General features: G+C 38.6%; 1 protein-coding gene across 4 annotated transcripts in view; it reads right to left on the reverse strand.

Annotated features, from left to right (window-relative positions):
* Positions 1 to 1,139: 1,139 nt before the first annotated feature.
* TPK1 (thiamin pyrophosphokinase 1) overlaps positions 1,140 to 23,096 on the reverse strand; it is a 325,030-nt gene continuing 303,073 nt past the window's right edge. For all 4 annotated transcript variants that reach the window (XM_005609478.4, XM_014739331.3, XM_023639892.2 and 1 more), the window contains one exon: positions 1,140 to 2,717. In XM_005609478.4, coding sequence (XP_005609535.1) covers positions 2,599 to 2,717 — 119 coding nt within the window. In that variant the 3' untranslated portion in view covers positions 1,140 to 2,598. The remainder of the gene's footprint in view (positions 2,718 to 23,096) is intronic.

Here is a 23,096-nt window from a genome sequence, read left to right on the forward strand (position 1 = left end):
GTAAGAATTTCAGGATAAGTAGGACATGCTTTCTTTTGTAGTAAAATTATAAAACAATGGACATACTTCTTTTCTATGTATATAACACATTTCTAGTGATGACTATACAATGGCTGAGCCTCAACTTCGAAGTAAGTGCAGTAGAAAGGACTAGCGCTGAGAGTGCCACGCCACGTGACCCCTCTCCTTCGCTCCTCTCCAGCTCCTTTTGGTGCAGGTATTGTTTGGGCAGTGGTGTGGAGGTCTTAGGTGTTTTTCTGTTGGAGGTTCCGAGTTGAAGGAGTGGAGCTTGACTGATCTTTCTACTGTGAATGGGAAATCAGACTGTGAATGGGAAAGTAGGCAGTATATGGACAGAAGCTCTGGGCTCTGCTCCTGTGCTGAGCAGATGCAGAAGGGCCTAGAACTGGGCTCTGCTATAGCACTGACCATCTAATCTGGGACTCTCACCTGTGCTCTGATCCCTTCTTTTTCTCTTTGAGGAAGATTAGCCCTGAGTTAACAGCTGCCACCAATCCTCCTCTTTTTGCTGAGGAAGATTGGCCCTGGGCTAACATCTGTGCCCATCTTCCTCTACTTTATACATGGGATGCCTGCCACAGCATGGCGTGCCAAGTGGTGCGTAGGTCCGCACCCAGGATCTGAATCAGCGAACCCCGGGCTGCCGAAGTGGAACGTGTGAACTTAACCACTGCACCACAGGGCTGGCCCCTCCCATCCCTTCTCTTGCTCCCCAGGGTTCTTCCTCCACCAATTTCCTTCTTTCTATTGGTTCTTTTTCCTCGAGCTTATAGAGATCTTTGAAAGTAATCTATCTGCCTGTTCTTTGCAAGTCCTACAAGGTACTATGGGGTGCCACCTAGAATCCCTATTTTATGGATGGGGCTGCAGTCCAGAGAGATGAAGTGTAGACACCTGGCACATGTGAGCCAGAGAGTAACCGCCATGGAGATTAGAGAAAGTAATAAAGGCACTGGGCTGCTCTCTGAAATCAGATGAGTGAGGTACTGTAGTTATCAATCATCCTTCGAGCAAATCCTTTTCTTATACAGAAGCATTGATTATGAGAGATTGGTGATAATGAAACACAGTTGAGACAACGGATTGTTTCCTTAAAAACTGACCACAGACATGCACACTGATAGTTAAATATTTTTATTTGAGCTCCAGATTTCAATCTCACATATATTTGCATAAATATTTAAAAATTATTTCTAATGATTAACTGTTCACAATTGCATGCTAGTTCAGCTGACCCTGCTTTCATCCTCCACTTACAATCTGATGCCGCCTCTGCTGTAGCACCAGGAAGAAAAGAGCTGCTGGTCCCTTTCCTTACAGCAACCCGGGGACTGTGGGTATGGAACCATGTTGGGCAGGTTCTTACTTCATGGTTTGTGTGGCAACATTCGGTTTGGTAAACAAGATGGAAAAGGGTAAGAGGATAGAAGAGGGTCTCATCATAAAAGAAATGCAAATACGTTTCAGTGCCCCAGATGGTTTAGTAACTGGGCATTATCTGCCTAATGACAGCCTAGCGTCGGTGTCTGGCATCTGAGTGTGGGGAGGCACCTCAGGCACATCCATCCAGCCGCTTCCCTTTTCTGGCTGAGGAGGGGGGTTCAGGGAACTGAGATGGATGGCCGCACAGGGACAGGAACGCAGGCTTTCAGACCAGGCTCCTTATACACTGTGTTCACTCATCCCCATGGATTGCAAAACCCATTTTCTGGTAATCTGGTAACCTTGTGGTCTATGAACTAAGGTTTTTTTCAGTCTGAGGTATGTCAGAAACAATTCGATTTTTATGCTTAAGTTTCCTCTGCCTAACATTTTCAGTCCAGATTGTAATTATGATGAGGGCAACTTGGATCTGTCACTCCACTAAAGCCCAGCACACTGACTTCAGAAGCTGAGTTTGGGGTGAATACGTTAGTAGAGCTTTATGGACTGTCATTTATCTTTTGTGTCATTTCTCTTTTCATCTATAGCTTACATAACTACCTGTTTTCAAATTTAATAATTAGGTCAATGATTCTGGATGTATTCCTAAAAGACAACACCAAACACAGTAATAAGGCCAGAGTGAAATGGTGTACTTCTAACATTCCAATCTGGAAGAATTTCCTTTCTATATTATATAGAGGAATCTAATATTAATAGACACTCAGAAGTAGCCCTTGATGATAAGCATTTAAGGATGGGAGGTTTACATCCTGGACACCAAGGACCCTCAACAGAGCTTTCTCAGCTTCAAAATTAAAACCAATTTCCTAGGATAAATGGAATGATTAATAACATAAGAATAACCAGTGCTGCATTTTATAGTGGAATGATCCACATTAGTTTTCCAACTGAATGTAACAGAGCTTATTTCCTTTCTTAACAAATAATGATTTCCCCCCCCCCACTGTAAAACAGAGATCTGTCATTTATAATGTCCCCTGGATTATTTAAATATTAACATCTTTAAAACTAGCGGACTTCCCATGGAGAGTTCTAGATTCCTGCAAACCACGGTGAACCGTTCTTGTTGAGCAATAAGTCATTGGCAAATGAGGTAAGTCAGAGGCACAGCTGAGGATGCCGGTGGCTGTGTTAGTTTTTGATGGCCATGGTCCAGAGGAGCGGATGGTCCGTTTCCACAGTCACAATACCAGATCCATCGTAGGTATTGGAAGTACTGACCAGTGTTCCAAAACTAAGCATATGATTTGCTGTAAGAAAATTAAAAATAGATATATTTAGTGAGAGCCAACCTTTTTCCAGTGTAGAATGTCATTGTCAACAGTTACCAAAAAGCAAGTAAGTACACGCTTTGATAGAAGATAGATAAAATGTGGAATAGGTGCAATATGTGATATGGGGTTTTAAAACTGAAAATTTCTATAACTTGCCATAACCACTCTTCCTGGAGCTGGTTATTGGTTATTTACCATTTGGGGATATAGCCCATTCTCAATGCTAAATTTCATTAAACGTTTTTTTTCTTACTGATTATAAAACCAAAAGCCATTGCTGTAATGTGCTATTTACTTCCCTGCCTGGGTACAATTTTAATTTTTCTTGATGATTCAGAATTAACATTTTACATAAGTTATTAAACTCTATAAGATGTAGTTTTAGCTTCAAGCATAAATGGTAAGGGGCAGAAAGCTAATTACCTCAAAAAAGCATGGGATTTTAGTCATTTTTTTCTTATAAAGTAGGAAAAGCCAAAGTGAACAGGGCTTACTTTCTGTAAAACTAATAGGAACTCAGAGTCAAAGCAGACTTCCAGATACACAATCGTGGGCAAGCCACCTACGCGCAGCTCTAACATGAGCGCAAGAGATGAGAGAATCCTTTAAAAACCACTCAATTATCAAAGTAAAGGCTTACGAGTTAAGTTTTGTAATTAGAATTTATGTATTTATAAATTACATAAATATATTGGCCGAAGCTAACGCCTAGGCAGATTGGGTTCACATCATCAACCTGATTCTAAACTCAAGACTGTCCTATAAACATTCCTGGATAATCAATGTTATTTTCTTTGCTAAAATTCAAAGAGAAAACTAAATGTTATGGAGCCCACACTGTCAGAGTCAGAAGAGGCCCCCTTTCCTTCAGAGGGTGACTAAGAAGCTACACTGCTTTGGGGAAATAATTCAATTCTAATGCTCACCTCCCACTAGAGGGAGCCCGTTATCTTCCTAAGGAAATCGTGAAAAGGCAATTTAAAAATTCTGAAAAAGTACTACAGGATAATATACGATCAATATTACTGGTTCACACAGTTTACTTATTAAAACTCAAATTATTTTTCATAGTTGTCAACGCCTTTACTAATGCAAACACGAAGTTATAAAGTAAAACTATACAGGAATACAGAGTGGGCCTCATGTGAATATTACCTGAATGTGCAATTCACTATAAGAGGCTCTTGCCTCTTCAGTAATCTGGAACCATTCTGAGATGAAGTTTCTAAATGATATTAATATTAATAATATTAATATGCACATAAATTACATATACAAGTCCAGACACTTATTACATAGACAGTGGGTTAGGGTGGTGGTTGTGGCAGGATTCACAGCAAAGTCAACTTGGAACCTGTTGAGAAGAAGCCTTGGCTCTCCTGAAAGATGGCCTTGCCTGGAATCTGGGTGCACAGCAGGCGCCTCCTGCCATCCACCCCAGGCCGAGGGTTTCGAGGTTTTCCCAACAGCCAACAGGGGAAGAGCTAGGGAGCAGTTTGAACATTTCAGAACATTTATTCATAACGGCAACGTAGGATGCTTTAGGAGGCCTGCCAGCTTTACAGAGGAAACTCCCTAGTGAAGAACAAGGTATGCGCACCCCACCTGAACTTGAAATAATATGTTCTAAGATTCTGGAAACTGATTAGATTAAAATCCTAGCTCTTACCTGGGCTTAAAGTACAAAATTATTTCTCTAGTTTGTAGTTGCACATAAATTCCTTTCTGATTTTCTCAAGGCAGACTATGGATTTCAGATGATCAGGGGTAGATGCTTACTTGACATATATTGGTTTTTCTAAGACATTGTTGCACTGTAATTCTTAAATGGGGAAAGAATTGAAATGGTTTTATTAGGGCATAAGAAGCTATAACTTTTTCTTTGCAGGAAACATTTCTTTAAGGAAAGCCATTATTATCCATACTTGTAAATTACGTTTTTATTTTATTTTGCAATGTTTAAAGTTCCGCCAAGACCAGTTATGAAACTTGTCTTAGTTGGCTTTGGGCTGCTATAAAAAAATACCATAGACTAGGGTTTTAAACAACAGATGCTGGGGGCCGGCCCCGTGGCCGAGTGGTTGAGATCGTGTGCTCCACTTTGGCGGCCTGGGGTTTTGTGGGTTCGGATCCCAGGTGCAGACATGGTACCACTTGTCAGGCCATGCTGAGGCGGCGTCCCACATGCCACAACCAGAGGCACTCACAATTAGCATACACAACTATGTACTGGGGGGCTTTGGGGAGAAGGAAAAAAAAAAAGATTGGCAACAGATGTTAGCTCAGGTGCCAATCTTTAAAAAAAACCCAGACAGACACTGGTTCCTCACAGGTGAGGAACCTGGGCAGTCCAAGATCAGGGTACCATCACATTTGGGTTCTGGTGAGAACCTGCTTCTGGCTTTCAGACAGCTGCCCTCTTGCTGTATCCTCACATGATGCAGAGAGAGCTCTCCTGTCTCTTCCTATTTTATTAATTAATCCCAGTATGAGAGCTCCACCCTTGTCCCACTCCAACCCTAATTCTCTCCCAGAGGCCTCCAAAGACCATCACACTGGGGGTCACAGCTTCAATATGTGGATGCTGGAGGGACACACACATTCGGTCCCTAACACTACAGTGACTATTAATTAAAGGTACAGTTAAATGCATCTGATTATGCCAACTTTATGGAAAGTACAAGAAAATGACAGAAAACTAAGATGAATAAGCTGAAACACAAAATCAGGAAATTCAATTTACTATGTCACTACAATTATTTTGGAGTATATTTTCTTCAAGACAAGGAGTCATGCTTTTAGACAAAACCTTAAAATCTTCCTTAGGTGAAAACAATCTTTTTTTTTTTGAGGAAAATACTTGGAATGATGACTGAACTCCATCCTCCTCGAATGTCTGAGGGTCATCATAAAATAAAATACGTAAGACTGGCAGAGACAACTTCCCCCAGGTAGGAGAAAAGCAAATTCTGTTTTTATTATTTTTCTTCATTTTCTTGAGATTTAATTGAGATATAACACTGCATAAGTTTAGGGTGTACAGGACATGACGACGTACATATATACTGCGAAACGATTACCAAAATAAATTTAGTTAACATCTATCACCTTAGATAGTTACAAAAATGTCTTTTTCCTTGTGATGAGGACTTTTAGGATCTACTCTCTTACCAGCTTTGAAATATACCACACAGCATGGTTCACTACAGGCACCATGTTGTACATTACATCCCCAGTACTTATTTATCTTATAACTGGAAGTTCACACCTTTTGAACACTTTGACACAATTCAGCCCACCCTCCTGCGCCTCTGCTAACCACAAATCTGATCTCTTTTTCTATGAGTTTGGTTTTTCTGGATTCCACATAAAAGTGACATCATGCAGTATTTGTCTTTCTCTGACATTTGTCTGACTTATCTCACTTAGTACAATGCCCCGAAGGTCTATCCATCGCAAATGGCAGGATTATTTATATGGCTTTGCCCTGCAGATGGGGAAAGCCACTAGCTGTGCTCTCTGCTCAAGCGCTACTGTAAGTGGGGCTGCAGGACGGGCTACACAGATTCCTGGGAGCTCTGGTTAGGTTTCCTGGTCAGGCGGGGCCGGAGGCCATATTCAGCCGTGGGTGGGGTTGTGAATTAGCTTCCTCTTCCAGGTGCAACAGCAAAACAGGTTTCAAGGCCAGCATGGCTTGTTGTTTGGGGTCCTGACTCAGGCAGAACTGTGCACCAAGTTCCCCAAACAAATGGGGCCACCATCCTGCCTCTGCAAACGGCAGAGCTGCTGGCTGGGCTCTCAACTTGAGTGCTGCTGGGCTAAACAGCTTCCCAGGTGCTCAGGCCAGGCTTCCTGGCTGGACAGGAATGGGAGCGATCCTCAGCAGTTGACAAGGCTATGAATTAGGTTCCCTGCCTAGACAGGCACGAAGACTGGCAAAGCTCATTGTTTGGGGTCCTGAATCAGGCAGATCTGTGCCCTGCTGAGTTCCCAGTCAGACTGCGATTCCTTGATGATGTCACTCCCTCACAAATTACTTCTTCATTTCTACCCCAGAGGACTTGTCCAAAACTTTGGCTGCCTGAAGAATCAGATTCCATTTTTCCCCCCCTCTTTGTTTGCAGAGCGTACAGTAGAGCTAACCATGCTTGTTGAGCTAACCAGAGTTGTTCTAAGACAACCAGTCATTCAGAAGCCCTATTTTTAACCAGAGACAAGAATAAAAATTATAGCTATGTGTAAAATTATAAGCAATCAGATGATGTATGATAAACATAACCTAAAATTGCTTGCTCTGTCTGAATGTAAAAGTTGTGTCTCATCTATTTGCTTCAAAGCCATTATCATCAATTGTTTTAAGGACAGCTGTAGTCTAATGACAATAAGAATATTGGCCACTGAGGACTGGTTAAGTTTCAGTTCCAGGGAAATTTCATATGAGGTATATTAGGAGACACAAAGACATAGCCCGACTTTTGGGTTTTCATATTTTAGGGAAATAGAAGAACTTAAAAAATATGAGAAACATTAACACAGATTTTACAGTTTTCATCCATTATCTCAAACTGTTTTCTTTCCCAAAAGTAAGGATGAGAATTAGGTATTTAATATTCTGTTGCTTTCACTGATGTCCTACCAGCTTTTCTCCATAGCTGAAAAGACTTAAGACTACAAAGTAAAAGCTGGCAAATTGGTAGAATTCAATTATTCAACTCTTCTCATGTCAGGTGGGGGTAGATGGGGCCATTTGTCCCAGTTTCTTGCCCATTTTACCTCTGCAAGCTAATTTAGTGGCTCTTTTGAGCTGGTAGACAGAGTGTAAAGGAATCCTGGGGGAGGCCTGTGATGCCTCCAAGCACTGGAAAGCAAGGGTGGGAAGCACTTGTGCCCTCTGCTCCTGCGTGGCGGTTCTGCTCACATGCTTTTACGGAGGAGGCATCTTTCTAAAAAATATGAGACCTGTCATGGTGAGGTCTGTGAGGCAGACCCAGGGTCAAACCTGGCCTCTACTGCTCACTAGCTCTATGAACTCAGTTCTTTAGCCTTTTGGCCTCAGTTTCCTCATATGTAAAATGTGGATAACAATATCTACCTCAAAGAGAAGTTGTATGTTATATAGTTAAAATTCTAACACATAGTAATTATTCAAGAAATTTTCATCCCCTTTTCTTTCTTCTATTATTCTGTCAATAAAGTGGATCAGGTTTTCCTCTCCCATCTTGTTAGTGTTTTAAGATGCAAAAAGAGAGATGTCATGATTTGAACAATTAGCAAAGCCTTAATTCAAATGGTTAGTTCATGGCCTGCTGAGAGGCAGAATGAGATAACTTCACAACTTTACCAGGCTGGCTTTTGTGTCATACTTAAAATCATTTCAGGTGCCATCTGCATTCATTTGCTTGACAGATATTTACCAAGGCTCTGTGGTGGGCACCAGGGATACAAGATGAGTGTCTCTGCCTTCAAGGACTTCACATTTCAGTAAAGAGAAAGATGTGTATGTAGTCAAGCGCAGTGGGTAGGACAGAAGCACGAGGCAGGAGCTAATGAGGATGGAGCCAGGATGGGTTGTACATATCTTCAAGTGGCAGGTGAATTCTTTGGTGATGGGGAAACAACAGACATCCCCAAGAGGCCTGGCCCCATTGACACTGGTTATTTTGTAAAAATAAACAAGTAAGATTATAAAAAAGGCAATGCAAACATTTCTAAAATAAATAAATCTTAGTGAGTGAAAGAGAAAGGAATGAACGAGCTTTGCCTGGGAGATGCTACGCAAAGAAGTGATATTTGAGATGGAGATTCTCATTTATTCAAGACATTATCTGAGCACTTCCAGTGCACCAAGTGCAGGTTTTTATCTGCAACTTACAGATGAGGAAAATGAAGTTCAGAGAGGGTAAATCCAAGGGTGGGCTATGATGATCATAAACATTGTTAGACACATGTTGCTAAGAGAGGTTAAAGCAATTTTTTGAAGAGCTCTAAGAGGAGAACTCATGTGAAGGCCAGCCCTGCTGGCCTAGTCGTTAAGTTCGGCACGCTCCGCTTTGGCAGCCTGCCTTCAGTTCCTGGGTGCAGACCTACACCACTCGTCTATCAATGGCCATGCTGTGATGGTGGCTCATATACAAAATAGAAGAAGATTGGCAATAGACATTAGCTCAGGGCAAATCTTCCTCAGGAAGAAAAAAAAAAGAACTGATGTGGATTTATTTTTCTTGAAGTGTAGAATTGTCAGCAGGCCTGATGGAGTAAGTGGATAACTTAGTGAGAGTGTAAAAACGACTCTGAGATGTAAATGAATACTATCTATACCACACAGACAGATGTTTAATGAACCTAATATGATGACTCTCAAGATTCCCTCCATCCTGGAATGTTAGGTTAAGTTCTAGAAGTTAAGTTAGACATTCAGAACATCATTAACTATCAGGCATAATGGAACCATGTATGCTCTATATCCATCAGTTAGTCTCCGAAGATGCTTAGCCTATTTGGAGAAATGGCTACACACGGAGAAAATATGACACAAATTTCGTTAACAGAAGAAGCAAACCATAGACATGCACCACTGAACAATGGGGATACATTCTGAGAAACGCATCATTCAGCGGTTTCATCCTTGTGTGTACACCATGGTATAGCCGACTACACACCTAGGCCGTATGGTACTAATCTTATGGGACCATTGTTGTAGATGTGGTTGTCATTGATGGAATCGTCGTTATGCGGTGCATGACTGCATGCTTCTTCTAAAATCAGTTCACTATGATTGGTCTTTACAATTTTAATTTTCTGAGCTGTAAATTTACAAAAGGTCATTATACGTATATATGTGAGGCAAACTTTCCATTTTAAAAATTGCTAGTTTATAATAGGAACTCTTGGAAGTATGATTATTATTAAAATTGTTTCCTATAAAATAGTATTTATATTTATGGTTCTTGAAAGTTTCAAAAATTGTATTGACATATTGCCTTTTCATTTGCTTCAGACAAAAACTCAAACTAGTCCTAGTTTAGAGGTATAGAGTACATGCCTTTCAAGTATTTATATTTATTGGAATCTTGAAAAATATGTTTGAGGCCATCAATCAAAGTAAGAAATATATTCAATTATCTACATCAGCACTGTCAAACAGAAATACCAGGCGATCCACATATCTAACTTTTAATGTTTTAGTAACCACATCAAAAAAGTAAAAATAAGTAAAATGTTCAATATATATATTTATTGTTGTTGCTGTTTTTGTTGAGATATAAGTGACATATAACATATTAGTTTCAGATGTACAACATAGTGAGTTGATATATGGATATATAGCAAAATGATCACCACAATATATGTAGTTAACATCCACCACCGCATGGTCACAAATTTCTTTTCTTGTGATGAGAACTTTTAAGACCTACTTTTTTACCAGCTTTCAAATATACAACACAATGTTATTAACTATAGTCACCATGCTGTACATTACATCCCCATGACTTGATTATTTTATAACTGGAAGTTTGTACCTTTTGACCCCCTTCACCCATTTTGCCCATCCCCAACCCCCAGGCTCTGGCAGCCACAATTTGTTTTTCTGTACCTATAAGTTCATTTGTGTGCGTGTCTGTTTTAGATTCCACATGTGAGAGAGATCATATGGTATTTGTCTTTCTCTGTTTGACTTATTTCACTTAGCATGATGCCCTCAAGGTCCATCAATGGACCTTGCTGCATATGGCAGGATTTCCTACTTTTTAATGGTCGAATAGTATTTCATTGTGTATATAAACCACATTTTTCTTATCTATTCATCTATTGATGGACACTTAGGTTGTTTACATGTCTTGGCCATTATGAATAATGCTGCAAGGAACATGGAAGCACAGATAACTTTTCAAGTTAGTGTTTTAGTTTCCTTCAGATAAATACCCCAAAATAGAAGTGCTGGATCATAAGGTAGTACACTATTTTTCATTTTTTGAGGAACCTCCATACTGCTTTTCATAGTAGCTGCACCAATCTACATTCCCACCAACAATGTACAAGGGTTTCCTTTTCTCCACATCCTTGGCAATACTTGATATCTTTTATCTTTCTGGTGATAGCTATTTGTGGTGTGAGGTGATATCTAATTGTGGTTTTGATTTGCATTTCCCTGATAATTTGTGATGTTGAGCACCTTTTTATGTACCTGTTGGCCTTCTGTATGTCTTCTTTGGGAAAATGCCCATTCAGATCCTCTGGCCATTTTTTAATCAGAGGTTTTTTTAGCTATTGAGTTGTATAACTTCTTTATATATTTTGGATATTATCCCCTTATCCGATATATGATTGCAAATATTTTCTCCCATTTGGTAGGTTGCCTTTTCATTTTGTTGGTTGGTTCCTTTGCTGTGCAGAAGCTTTTTAGTTTGATGTAATCCCACTTGTTTATTTTTGCTTTTGTTGCTTTTGCTTTTGGTATCAAATCCAAAAAATCATTGCCAAGACTCATGTCAAGGAGCTTTTTCCCTATGTTTTCTTCTAGAAGTTTTATGGCTTCAGGTCTTATGTTCCAATCTTTAATCTTTTGAGTTGATTTTTGTGTATGGGATAAGATAGAGGTCTAATTTTCCTAATACCACTTATTGAAGAGACTGTCTTTTCCCCATTGTGTATTCTTGTCTCCTTTGTCATAAACCCATGCATATATGGGCAATTAATTTATTTCTGAGCTCGCTATTCAATTCCATTGACCTATGTGTCTGTTTTTATACCAGTACTACACTGTTTTGATTACTATAGTTCTATAACACAGTTGGAAATCAGGAAGTGTGATACCTCCAGCTTTGTTGTTCTTTCTCAAGATTTCTTTGGCTATTTGGGGTCTTTTGTGGTTCCATCAAAATTTTAGGATTATTGGTCCTAGATACATATTGTCACATTTCTGTGAAAAATGCCATTGGAATTTTGACAGAGATTGCACTGAATTTGTAGATTGCTTTGGGTAGTATGGACATTCTAACAATATTAATTCTTCCAATCAATAAGCACAGAATATCTTTCCATTTATTTGTGTCTCCTTCAACTTCTTTCCTCAATGTCTTATAGTTTTTCACCTCCTTTGTTAAGTTTATTCTTTTTGATGCAATTGTAAACGGGATTGTTCTCTTAATTTCTCTGATAGTTTGTTATTAGTGTATAGAAACACAACAGATTTTTTAAAATTGATTTTGTATACTGCAGTTTTACTGAATTTGTTTATTATTTCCAACAGTTTTTCAGTGGAATCTTTAAGGTTTTCTATATGTATCATGTCATCTGCAAATACTGACAGTTTTACTTCTTCCTTTCTGATTTGGATGCCTTTTATTTTTTTTTCTTGCCTAATTGCTCTGGCTAGGACTTCCAATACTTTGTTGAATAAAAGTGGCAACAGTGGGTCCCTTTATATTCATTTAATCCAGTATATCTAAAATATTATCATTTTAACATATCATCAATATAAAAAATTATTTATACATTGTGCATTCCTTTTTCATACTAAGTCCTTGAAATCTGGTGTGTATTTAGATTTACAGCATATCTCTGTTTGGACAAGTCACTTTTTAAGTGTTCAATAGCCACATGTGGCTAGTGGCTACCATATTGATTGAACAGTACATTGAAGCAGGAACCACACTTATGATTCAATTATCTGTTTTTCCAGAGGAACATTATGTTGTGGATTGATTATACAGATACTGATTTTCATCTCCCACTTCACCTGCAGATAATACAGTCCTAGAGACTCTGGTTATAAAGGGACTATTAAATTCAAACGGGGGAAATCAAATCATTCCAAATAATTTCAACTTATGATAGGAATATGTCAACAAACACTTGGATACTTAACATATGGTGAGCAGTGAGAAAGACTGAGCCCTAAGCCCTTCACGTTGAAGGCTGAGAAATACGTAGCAGAACTGTGGAAAAGAAAACTGAAAATGCAAACGCTAAACAAACTTAACTTAAAATTACCAATAGAATGCATACTACATTCTATAAGGGATATAATGAGTAGACTCTTGCCTGGATATGGATCAGATAATCTTCTAACTTTACTCCTTACTCCAAACCATCACCTCTCCTTCCCACTCTTCTAAATTCCCTTTCTGATTATGTCATTCTCACATGAAAAGTAACTGATGGAACCTCATTGCTTATAACCTCCCTGCCCCACTGTAACACCTTAGCCTGGCATTTAAGGCCCTTTGTCACCTGGCTACTTTCTCCCATATAACCTGTTTGCCAGCTACCACATGCTACTTGCTATTCCCTGAATATATCAGGAACTTCTTACTCCCATGAAAAGTTTTGATGTGTCCCCTCCTTCTGGGACATCTCCAATCTTTTCTATGCTTGCTGTATCCTTCAAGTCTAAAGTCAAATGCCCCCTTCTAGCCTATAGAGCTCTCTTTGATTCTCTACCCACTACAGGCCAAATTAATAATTCCGTCTTTTCCATTCACAAAGTACTTGATTGCCCGTCCTGGACTAGGAGTCTAAATAGCCAACTTTTAACACAGAGTATGTTCTAGGGAAGCAAAGTACAGGGTAAGTCTGAAACATCTTGTTCGAGAAAGCAAGAGAGTGTTCAAAAAAAATTTAGGGCATTTGAGATAAAGAAGAATACTGAGAGTGATGTCAAATAATATACTGAATCATAAAAAGAATCCCCAAAGGCCAGCGGAGAGAGGAAAATCTCTTCTTCACAGAAGAATGCCAACTACTAAAGGAATGAGCGATGGAATTAGAGAATTAGAAAGGCACCATTGTGTAGCTGCCAATGCAATAATTGGTTCAGGCAAGGACCACCAATGGATGCTAAAACCACTGGGTGAGATGTTACTGGGGAGCAAGATATTTTCAGTCTCAGAGTACCACTCCATGTATTACTTTTAATTAAAAAGAAAAAAGTAGCAGACAGATCTCGTGAATATCATCTGACATTTGACCAAATGATCAAGCTTAGCATCGGCAATAAGAGGACAAACTGACAATATATGTCTCCTGATATGATACTAGGTTGAATACGACACCACTTAGGTAATAATAATTTTTGCCAAAAATGCTTGAGCTGGATCCAGTCATGGGGAAACTATCAGACCAATGCAGACTGCAGGGCGTGTGACAAGTTAGCTGGCCTGGGCTCTTCAAAAGTGTCAGTGTTAAGGAAGACCAAAGGTGAGGGGCTTTTCTGGATTAAAAGAGACTAAAAAGACATGACAACCAAAGAAAATGCATGATTTTTTAGTAGGCTTTTTAGTTGATTTTTAAAAAGTTAAAAGAGCATTACTGGGAAAATTAAGGAATATGAATATGGACTGTATAATACTATTTGATCAATGTTATATTTTTTGGAGTAGAAAATGGCACTACACTTATATAGGAGACTGTTCTTAGGAGATGCAAGCTGAAGAATTTAGGAGTTAAGTATCATGTCTTCAGCATATTTTCAAATGGTTCAGACAACAAAATACACAGACACACAAAGAAAGACATGCAAATGTAGGAAAATGTTAACAGTTGGTAAACCTGGGTGAAAGGTAAACAGATTTTGCTGTAATATTCAGTTTTTCTGTAGGTTTGAAATTTTTCACTATTAAAATCTGGGACAAAAATTTGTGGAAAAAGGTTAAGAACTTGTGAAAGGAAGTGCTTTCCTCCTGGTTCAGCTTTACTTCCCCCAAAACTGAAGTAATGACCATTACAAGAATCAAATCAAGAAGTGCTCATTGATTTGAAATGCATTCAAATAAATCGGAATTGAAGAAAACGTGTGCCAAATTTAGGAAGAAGTCAACTAGCCCGTGCTATCTGCATTACAGCTTCTTGGAAGAGCCTATAGAAGATGCTAAGCACACAGCCTGGTGTGTGGGGAGGAGTCCTTTCTTTGTCAATTTATTGAAGCTCACCAAGGACAACTTTACTTAGCTTACTGATGCAGGAGGACCTGAAAATTTTACCTGGATTATGTACCAGAATTTCTTAGTGCCTGGGAAAAGGATAAGAGCAGACTTATTCATTGTTATGCATGCCTCTGATAACAAGCCCTCAGCTGGCCTTTCTTTAAGGACATTATCTCTGGAAACCCTGATCTGCTGAAGACTCCTCCCAAGGTGAGCACTGGTGACCTCTCTATCCTGACAACTAATCCTTTCCTGAGCTCAAGTGTCTAAGGAAAGGCTATTATAATTCTATTTGAAAGTGGCTGCATTTATCTTCATCTCTCTCAGAAGTCACACATTTCCCTTGTCCTTGGACTAGGGCTGGAAGTCATTAGAAGGCTTCTGATGTTCAATTTTTCTTCCATCTCCACATTGCCTGTGTTATGACTCAGCCTGCCGTCCAAAAAACAGTTAGACCAAGGAAATGCTGCTACTTGGAGGAATCAAGCTAATTACGCCAGTTAGAAAACATCTCCCAAGATTAGCACTTTCAAATGTTCAGGAATTTCTAAAATAAAAAATGTTATTTTAATTTGTCAAAAAGAATTTCCTAATGTGTTATATCATTTGCACGTTCTACACAGGCCCCATGTTGCAGTTAAAGAGCCAATCAGAGCTGCTTTAAGAAAAAAGAAAAAGCTTGCTGAGTTTATGAAACAAAAATACATAGATCCATAAAATCTGACCTATTTACATTAATTATTAGTAGAGAAATGAATGAACCATGTAGTACTGGCCAAAAATTTTCAGTGTGAGAAGTCTGAATCAGATTTAAACAGTGTGCAAAGAGGGAATGTTAGTCTGTCCCTAGGCAGCTCTGAGCTCATTTACTTTGCTCTGCTTCCTTTGACTGGGGCCCTGCTTTGCGCCCCCCCCCCCCCCCCCCCCGTGGACAGTGGCCTGCCCCGAAACATTCACACGAGTGTGAGAATTGTGGCTGCATATGGCAGAGATGACGGTCCCAGATACAGGTTCTCATCCCAATATATGGCTGACTGGGCAAGTCATTTTGTGCTGCTGGCCTTAGTGCCATCCCTGAAAACAGAGAGTTGAACTTTCCACTGTAATATTCTATGACTTTAGCTAAAAGTTTCTCAGATGACCTCAGCATCCATTTGCAATATGCCATTAAGACCTGTCCTCAGTTATCTCTAAATCAGCTGTTGTGAAGATGAATGCATTCATGTCTGTGAAGGGCTTTGACTTCTCCATAAAAGTCCTGAAAATCCGTTGTGTTATTATCATCATTCCATCGACAGTGAGGAAGCTTTAAAGTGGCATTGCTTCTATCCTTCAAGTGTCAACAGAGATTATTCTAAGGAGATCAAACAAATGGAAAAGGCATAGAAAAGTGAAGAAAGAAAAGAATATGTGAGGTAGCACGGTATAGTTACTTAACATCAATCTCAAACCTGCAGGTGACTTCTACACAAAATAGACTAAGGAGACATAATCCATGCTCTTTCAGAATTTACCAGTCAAATCAGATCACCCCAAACAGACAGACAAATAAAACCGTATAAACTTTATGCTCCAGAAGAGACATACACAGATCAGGAGGAAGAGGAAGTGAGGAAGGACTGATACAGAATGCTGTACCTACTCCTTATACCTTGAGAAAGGGGGACGAGATTAGAAGAATGGAATGTGTAGGATTGGAAAAAGCTGGTGATACCCCCCAAAAACCTGCTTTGAAGGATGTAACTCATCTGAATAAGATTTGATTAAACCAGTCTATTTACCAGACTATAAACCAGCCTATTTCTGCCTCAGGCATAAGATGACTTGTCGTCTGTAGCAAGAAGGATATGTGCTCAACTGGGGAAGGCCTCTATTAACCTTATCTCTAACCATACAGATTTTAACTGGCTATAGCATGCGATGGGTAGGATATGGATTAAATCTGTCACTGTGATTTTAGATGAAAGTGTGGAATCAGGAAGGGCAATGATACATTTTGGCTTGTGATGTCAGAAAGGACAAACCTGGGGCATCTGTGGAAATAAAGCCAGGTGGCTCTAAAAGGGATGAAGGCCTGGTAAGTCTACTTTACAACCCACTGTTGCTGTCCGTGAATGCCACCTCAGACAAAAATGCTTTCTGACTTAGTTAAAAATAAATTTCTTAGAGTTTTTCAATGCCAAGCTAGTATTATGTATATATGTTATATAAGTTTGATGAATTTGATGTAGTCATTAAAGATGAAGACTGTAGTAATATAGAAAAATTGCTTAATTTAAACATATAAAAGAAAAATTCTCATTTCAAACTATATACATTGATCACAACTGGGAAAATATATTCATGAACATATATTTAAATTTTCTTATCTTTTAACAATAAATTAAATAAAAACAAGAACAGAATAGCATGGATTTTCCTATAAACCAGGTAAAGAAGGAACACCTCCTTAGATCGAAGAGCAGGACCATTTTGGAGAAGGGTTTCCAAATTCTGAACACAAGGGACTCGTAATCTAGGCATTTTTGAAAACACACTCATTGTAGCCTAATATCATATATATTTGCACCTACCCCCAAACAAAACACACACCAATATATGAAAAAAATATAATTTTCTTTTTTCCACCTCCTAGGAAGAATTAGAAAAACCACTGCTTGTACCAACAAATCTCAGGAGAGTTTAGGTACCATTAGAAGTTGATTCTCTATATGTGGCTGGAAAGATCTAGTCAAACTAATCAAATGACTCTGAGTCTTTGAGTTTACAAAAGCTCTTGAAGTTCTGCAAGATTTGCCACATAAATCCCTCCAAGATTCTGGCTCAGTCTTGGTTAGTTCAGCCAGACCAGCTGCCCCTCTGAGGTGACCCCTTGCTGATGAAACGCCCACTGCTCTCACGAAGGTGGCTTCCCTGCTCACTGTGTCCCGGCCGGGTTCCCTGATTTCCTCTTTGTCTCCACCATCTGCTCTAGATTCCACATCAACTCCAGTTCCTCCAGAGCTCCTGACACTCCCTCCTTTGCTTTCCCCTACCAGGGACATCAGTACCACTTGACTTCAGCTCCTTCGATAATAGGTGATCTTTCTGACACCCCTTAGACTGAAACTCTGTGAGACTCTTGAAACAAATCCCAATGGTCACAGTGGCTTTTCACTGCCTTGTTGAAAAATATTTACAAAACAGAAACAGTAGATGGATGTTTACAATCAAGCAGATTTCATTAAATTATGTGGCTATTTTTAGAGTAGAATTTCATTTAGAGAGGGTCTGACCAGTGTCTTTTAAGAAAAACAGCATTCGATTTCAGTCAAATGTTTTAGTTTTAAAAGATATGAGTTGTTATATTGAAGGTAATAAAACAATATCTTAGACTTTGTCCATAAACCTATAAATATATACACTAGCTCCTAATATATTTCATCATGGCCTATTTTCATTTTTAATTTCCCCTTACTGATATACAATGATAATATTTCATATTAGGAATAGCTGGCATCTTACTATATGAATATTCTAATGAGTCTGAAAATATTAGCTAATTTTTAAAACAAGCTCCTTTAATTCACAATTAATATATTCCTTCCTGCTCTAGTTATAATAATCAATCCATTTTTCAATACTCATACCATGGATCCTTTCCTGATGACAGCTTGAACTTCTCTTTTCTTGATGAACTTTCTTTGCATTAAATACTTACATACAAATTTGCATATTACATTATCCTGGCCTCAAATTTAATTTACAACATTCTGTTTAGCATTTAATATATCACTGTGGAGTGGTGGCAGGTATATTCTATCTTGTACATTAAATGTTCAAATGTTTTTTCTCCCAGTCAGGCGTATGTCTTGGTCTAACTTCATTTGTCACAGAATTTCTAATCTGGAAGGGACCTTATCTAGTTCAGTGGTTTAACACAGATAAAGGTGAAGCTGCTCTTACTTTAACCAGTTAGGGTGCTAGGCTCAGAGGTCTGTCCACATGGCTTTACCCTGCTCCCAAGCTAAGATGGCCTTAGGCAGCTCGCTAGGTCTTTAGGGCTTCAGAGAATGTAGTCCAGGAACATTGGTCTAATATCCAACCCCTTTCTTTCAAGACTGGGATCCCAATTCAAGACACTTAATTGACCTACGGATGTACAGCACCAGAATCTAGGTCTCCTGACTCCTAGCCTAGCAAGCTTTCTGCTATCGCAGGGTCAAACTATGGAAGTGAACCCACTGGAAGGCTCTCCAGGACCACGTTCAGGCTGACTCATCAAAGTTAAATGAGTTGAGCCACATACTAGATATTAAACTGCTTGAAATGTAGCTATGTTACTTAAATTTTTCTAAAGCTTAGTCACAAAACAGAAGAGAGTGGTTCTTGCAGATTGACCAAAGTTGTGGGCTTCAGGCCAGCAGCAAAATGAATTCAGACATTTCTTGCCCCAATCTTTGAGTAAGCTACAGAGCATGGGACACAGACATAAAGTACTTAACTGACACACTTTGTACTGCATTTTCTTATTTAGAAAATGCACTAATTCCATTAATACAACATTGTCTACAGGAGTGTTTCTCTTGTTGTCAGTGTTAGCCACTCTTTAAGTAGTATTAACAGTCTAGACAAGGAGGAAAGAGAAAATGATCCAACAGGCTTAGCGGCTAGGACATGGTTCAATACTGGGCTTTAGTAAGAACATTTTGCTATATCTGTAGAAACCACATTAGACAAAAATAAAAGTGAAATTCAGCTAATCTACTTTTACTATTAATATGGGAAGATTATTTTGTGGTATAGGAGAAAGATTTAAATTACAGAGCCTTTATTTGTAATTCTAGGGAAACTGATCTATATTGTTGGAGAAGAAAAAATTCATTTGTAATAAATGGCTATATTTGAAACTATCAGAATGAAAATTAATGTTTTCAAAAGATCCGATATCAGTTCTACCCAAATCAGATGATTACAAAATTTGTATGTAGAAAAAAATATTTACCTTGAAGTATTTGGAGGGAGGGATGGAGAATGACAATTTTGTTGTTATATTGGAAAAAAAAGATCATTCCTCAAAAACTGTACAAGCTAAAGTTATATCAAAGCTTCAGGCTAAAAAGTCATATTTATTTGGCACGAGATAGAGAAATTTACAACTCTAATCTGTTTGGTAAAAAGATCATCACTAAAACTGAACTAATTTTTAAAATTGTTAAATAACAAGTATGTACATGTATAAATAGCTTGAAATATCTTTTCTATATTAGTAATTAAGAAAGAACAATTGTCTTTATACCCTGCAAGCATCTAGCTGACAGAATGAAAGATCAATGGCTTCATTTGGCATCTAATTGGTGGTGGTATTGAGTGGGAGGCACCTCTGATTCTGGCTCTCATGGTGCCTTGTTGATGAGCAGGGTCTAAGCTACCCAGATTAGTCTAATCAATAGTGGATGGAGCATCCTAACCCACCCTCTTGATGGTTACAACTGCCTTCTCACTTTCCTACTCTTAATCAAAGACATTTTTTCAAGAAGCAATCAGAGAGCAGTAGCTATCCCTCTCTTTATTCTTCCTGGAGCATCCAAGTCATTGGAAAAATATTAGTACTTGATCTGGGTTCCTTTGGGCTTTATTAATGAATACTCACCAAGATGCCTCTGATCTAAGTGTTGATAAATCTCTTGCTGCAGAGATGGCAGACACAGTGATGATGTCTCTCTCTTCTACAGTTAATGGGTAGAACTTTGCCAAGAGGTGACTACAGACTGGCTTTACTCGGGCACTTGAGGTGATCTGATGGACCTGGAATAACAACTGTCTCTGATCGTGGCCTTGGGGCAGCTTCACTTGCGAGCAGTGGCAGGGAAGCCTCATATGCCTCATTTTATTAGTGCTAGAGTATCCCATTTTCCACTCATTGGCAGACATGGCAGTGATATCTGTCTCCTCCGCTCAGAATCAAAGGGGTATTTCCTACAGTATGCACTGCAGGACTGTGGATTGGTGCCAAGCTGTTGTAGGCATTAATCTGACTGATAAAATCTCTCTCTTCTGGCCCTTAGAAGTCTTATCCTTTAAAATAAATCCAAAGATACAAACAACCCATCTCATTCCCCATTTCCCTGTCAAGGGATGAAGAAACCATCTTGGCAGATTGTGTCCTCCTTCTCATTTAAGAGACATGTTTAGACTTCTACCTGGGAATAGTGATGAGCATCTTCCAGATCCAGATTTTAGGCACCTGGACACAAATGGAAACATACGTGCCTCTGATGTGCACACTGGTGTACCTTCTTCCTGGCACCCTCCTAGCAATTTTGCCTGAGAGAGTGACTGATCTCTTGATTCAGGATTTAAATGTTCTTCAACATTCTAAATAAATTTTACTTTGTTTACTAAATTTTCCATTTCAGTAGGTCGTTTTCTCCCTATGCTGCCCTAACATTTTAAAATTATGAATTAAAGAGGAATAGATTTTTTCAAAAAACTTATAAATAGAAATTGCTTTTTTAAACAGAAGTTATTCCTTTATGCCTCTTATGTGTAATGCAAGAATGATGGTATGTTTTAGGATTTTTCAATGTGGTTTTGGAAATAATTTTATATTTCATGAAAAAAATCTATAAAATCAAAGTAAAAATCTATGTTACTTTTTTTTAAAGGTTCACGTACTGTATTAATCATATTGAACCTTATTAAATATCTACCTGGCTTGGTGATGTAAGCTCATGACCCTCAAATGCAGAGGTTTAATGCACCACTAAATTAATATACTGGTACTTTCTGCAGGTAAAGACATTAAATTTTTAACAGTGCAATTGATTGCATGTAGTTCAACCTTCAAACACATTGTTTGTGAAAAATTGCAAAGACATGCTCTGGTGTGTGATATATGTTACTGGTTTCTAAATGCTAAGATAAAAGGATCTACTTTCTATTTTGATTTAGCCAAAACCCAATGTACAAAGGGATTTACACAGCCTCAGAAACAGTTAAGAGGCCACAGTAGGAAATACAAAAATAGCAGAATATCTTCTGTTCTAAGTTCCTCTTGTATAACTAATTTATGACATGTAGAGATAGTGTAATTACAATGGGGAAGGAAAAAAAAAAGTACTTTAAGGGCGTCCTTATAAAAATACAATACTAAATTTCTTTTGAGTCCATTTAAATTGCTATTTTAAGATGCCTGAAATCTCTGTCCCTTTGTACACCCTTGAATTTTTTTAACATTTTGTAAAAATTATGAAAAAGGCCAAATTACTGCAATCTACATAGACATTCATATGCTTTATTGCATACGGGTAGAGTGGGGAGTTGTATGGATAGTTTTCAAAAAACGTTCTTAAAATTGCAATTGCGTTAATTTCTTTTTAAGCACAAAATCTACTGTGAAAATTCAGACATTAAGGGGGATCTTTTTATGTTTATTAAAGAGTCACAGTTTAAAAAAGTAAGAAACACTGGAATAAGCAGGCATTCAATAAGAATGCTGAACGGTGCTTCCCCAATCCATTATTCATTGTGGTAACGGACCAGCTGTGTTCCACAGTTCAAGAATCTTTGACATTATAACAAGTACTGGCAGGGCCCCTTGCTGGAATTAAGGGTTCAGTGTACGTGCAACTTTAGAGCTTGGTGTTCTGACCAAAGAACTTTATTAAAATGAAGTGAGGAGGGCTATTTTATAATGACGCCTAGGGCTACTGTCAATTTGTAGAATATAGCCTGCCATACAAGAAACTCTAATAAAAACAAGGAATGCCTAAAGATACCTAATTGTTTATGTTATACAGAAGTATTAATTTAAAAATATTACTTCTACAGTTTGCTCATGACATACTTAGCATCATGTCAGCCCAGGAGAGACCTGGTTTATTTTGCTCTCTGATACACCTGTACACAGGATAGTACTGAGTATTGTGGACTTACTATAAATATTTATTGAATGAATAGATGAATATTTGAATAAAACAACCAACATAAAGCCTAAGAATGACTCTGGTACCCATGAAGAAAAATACCTGACTTGAAACTGAATGTCTGTTCCACTAGCATCCACCCAAGCCGTGGGTCTAGGTGTCAGATAATTCCGCCAGAAAGCCAAGACACAAACCAACCCACAACCCTTGGTATTGATTCTCCTTGAGCTCTCAAATCAAGGGTCTTCTATTGACTTCAGAAGGGATACCCTTCCTAGAACTCAGCATTTCCTTAAGTGGTTATTACTGTGAAGCATACCAACCCCAGGTTTTCCAGAACTTATTTAATATTGCTTCTAGGCCACCTTACACAGGTGTGTCCAGGAGCACGACAGGAAAAGGAACACTTTCCTCAATGGCTAGACCTTTGCTTCCTATTCTCTCCCTTTTCATCTTTTTCCTTACCCTTTGAGCTCATTATCTGCATCAGATGGCCTTGTTTGATCCGTAAAGTACCACGCATC

The sequence above is a fragment of the Equus caballus genome, chromosome 4 (genome assembly GCF_041296265.1).
Source record: "Equus caballus isolate H_3958 breed thoroughbred chromosome 4, TB-T2T, whole genome shotgun sequence".
Lineage (NCBI taxonomy): Eukaryota > Metazoa > Chordata > Mammalia > Perissodactyla > Equidae > Equus > Equus caballus.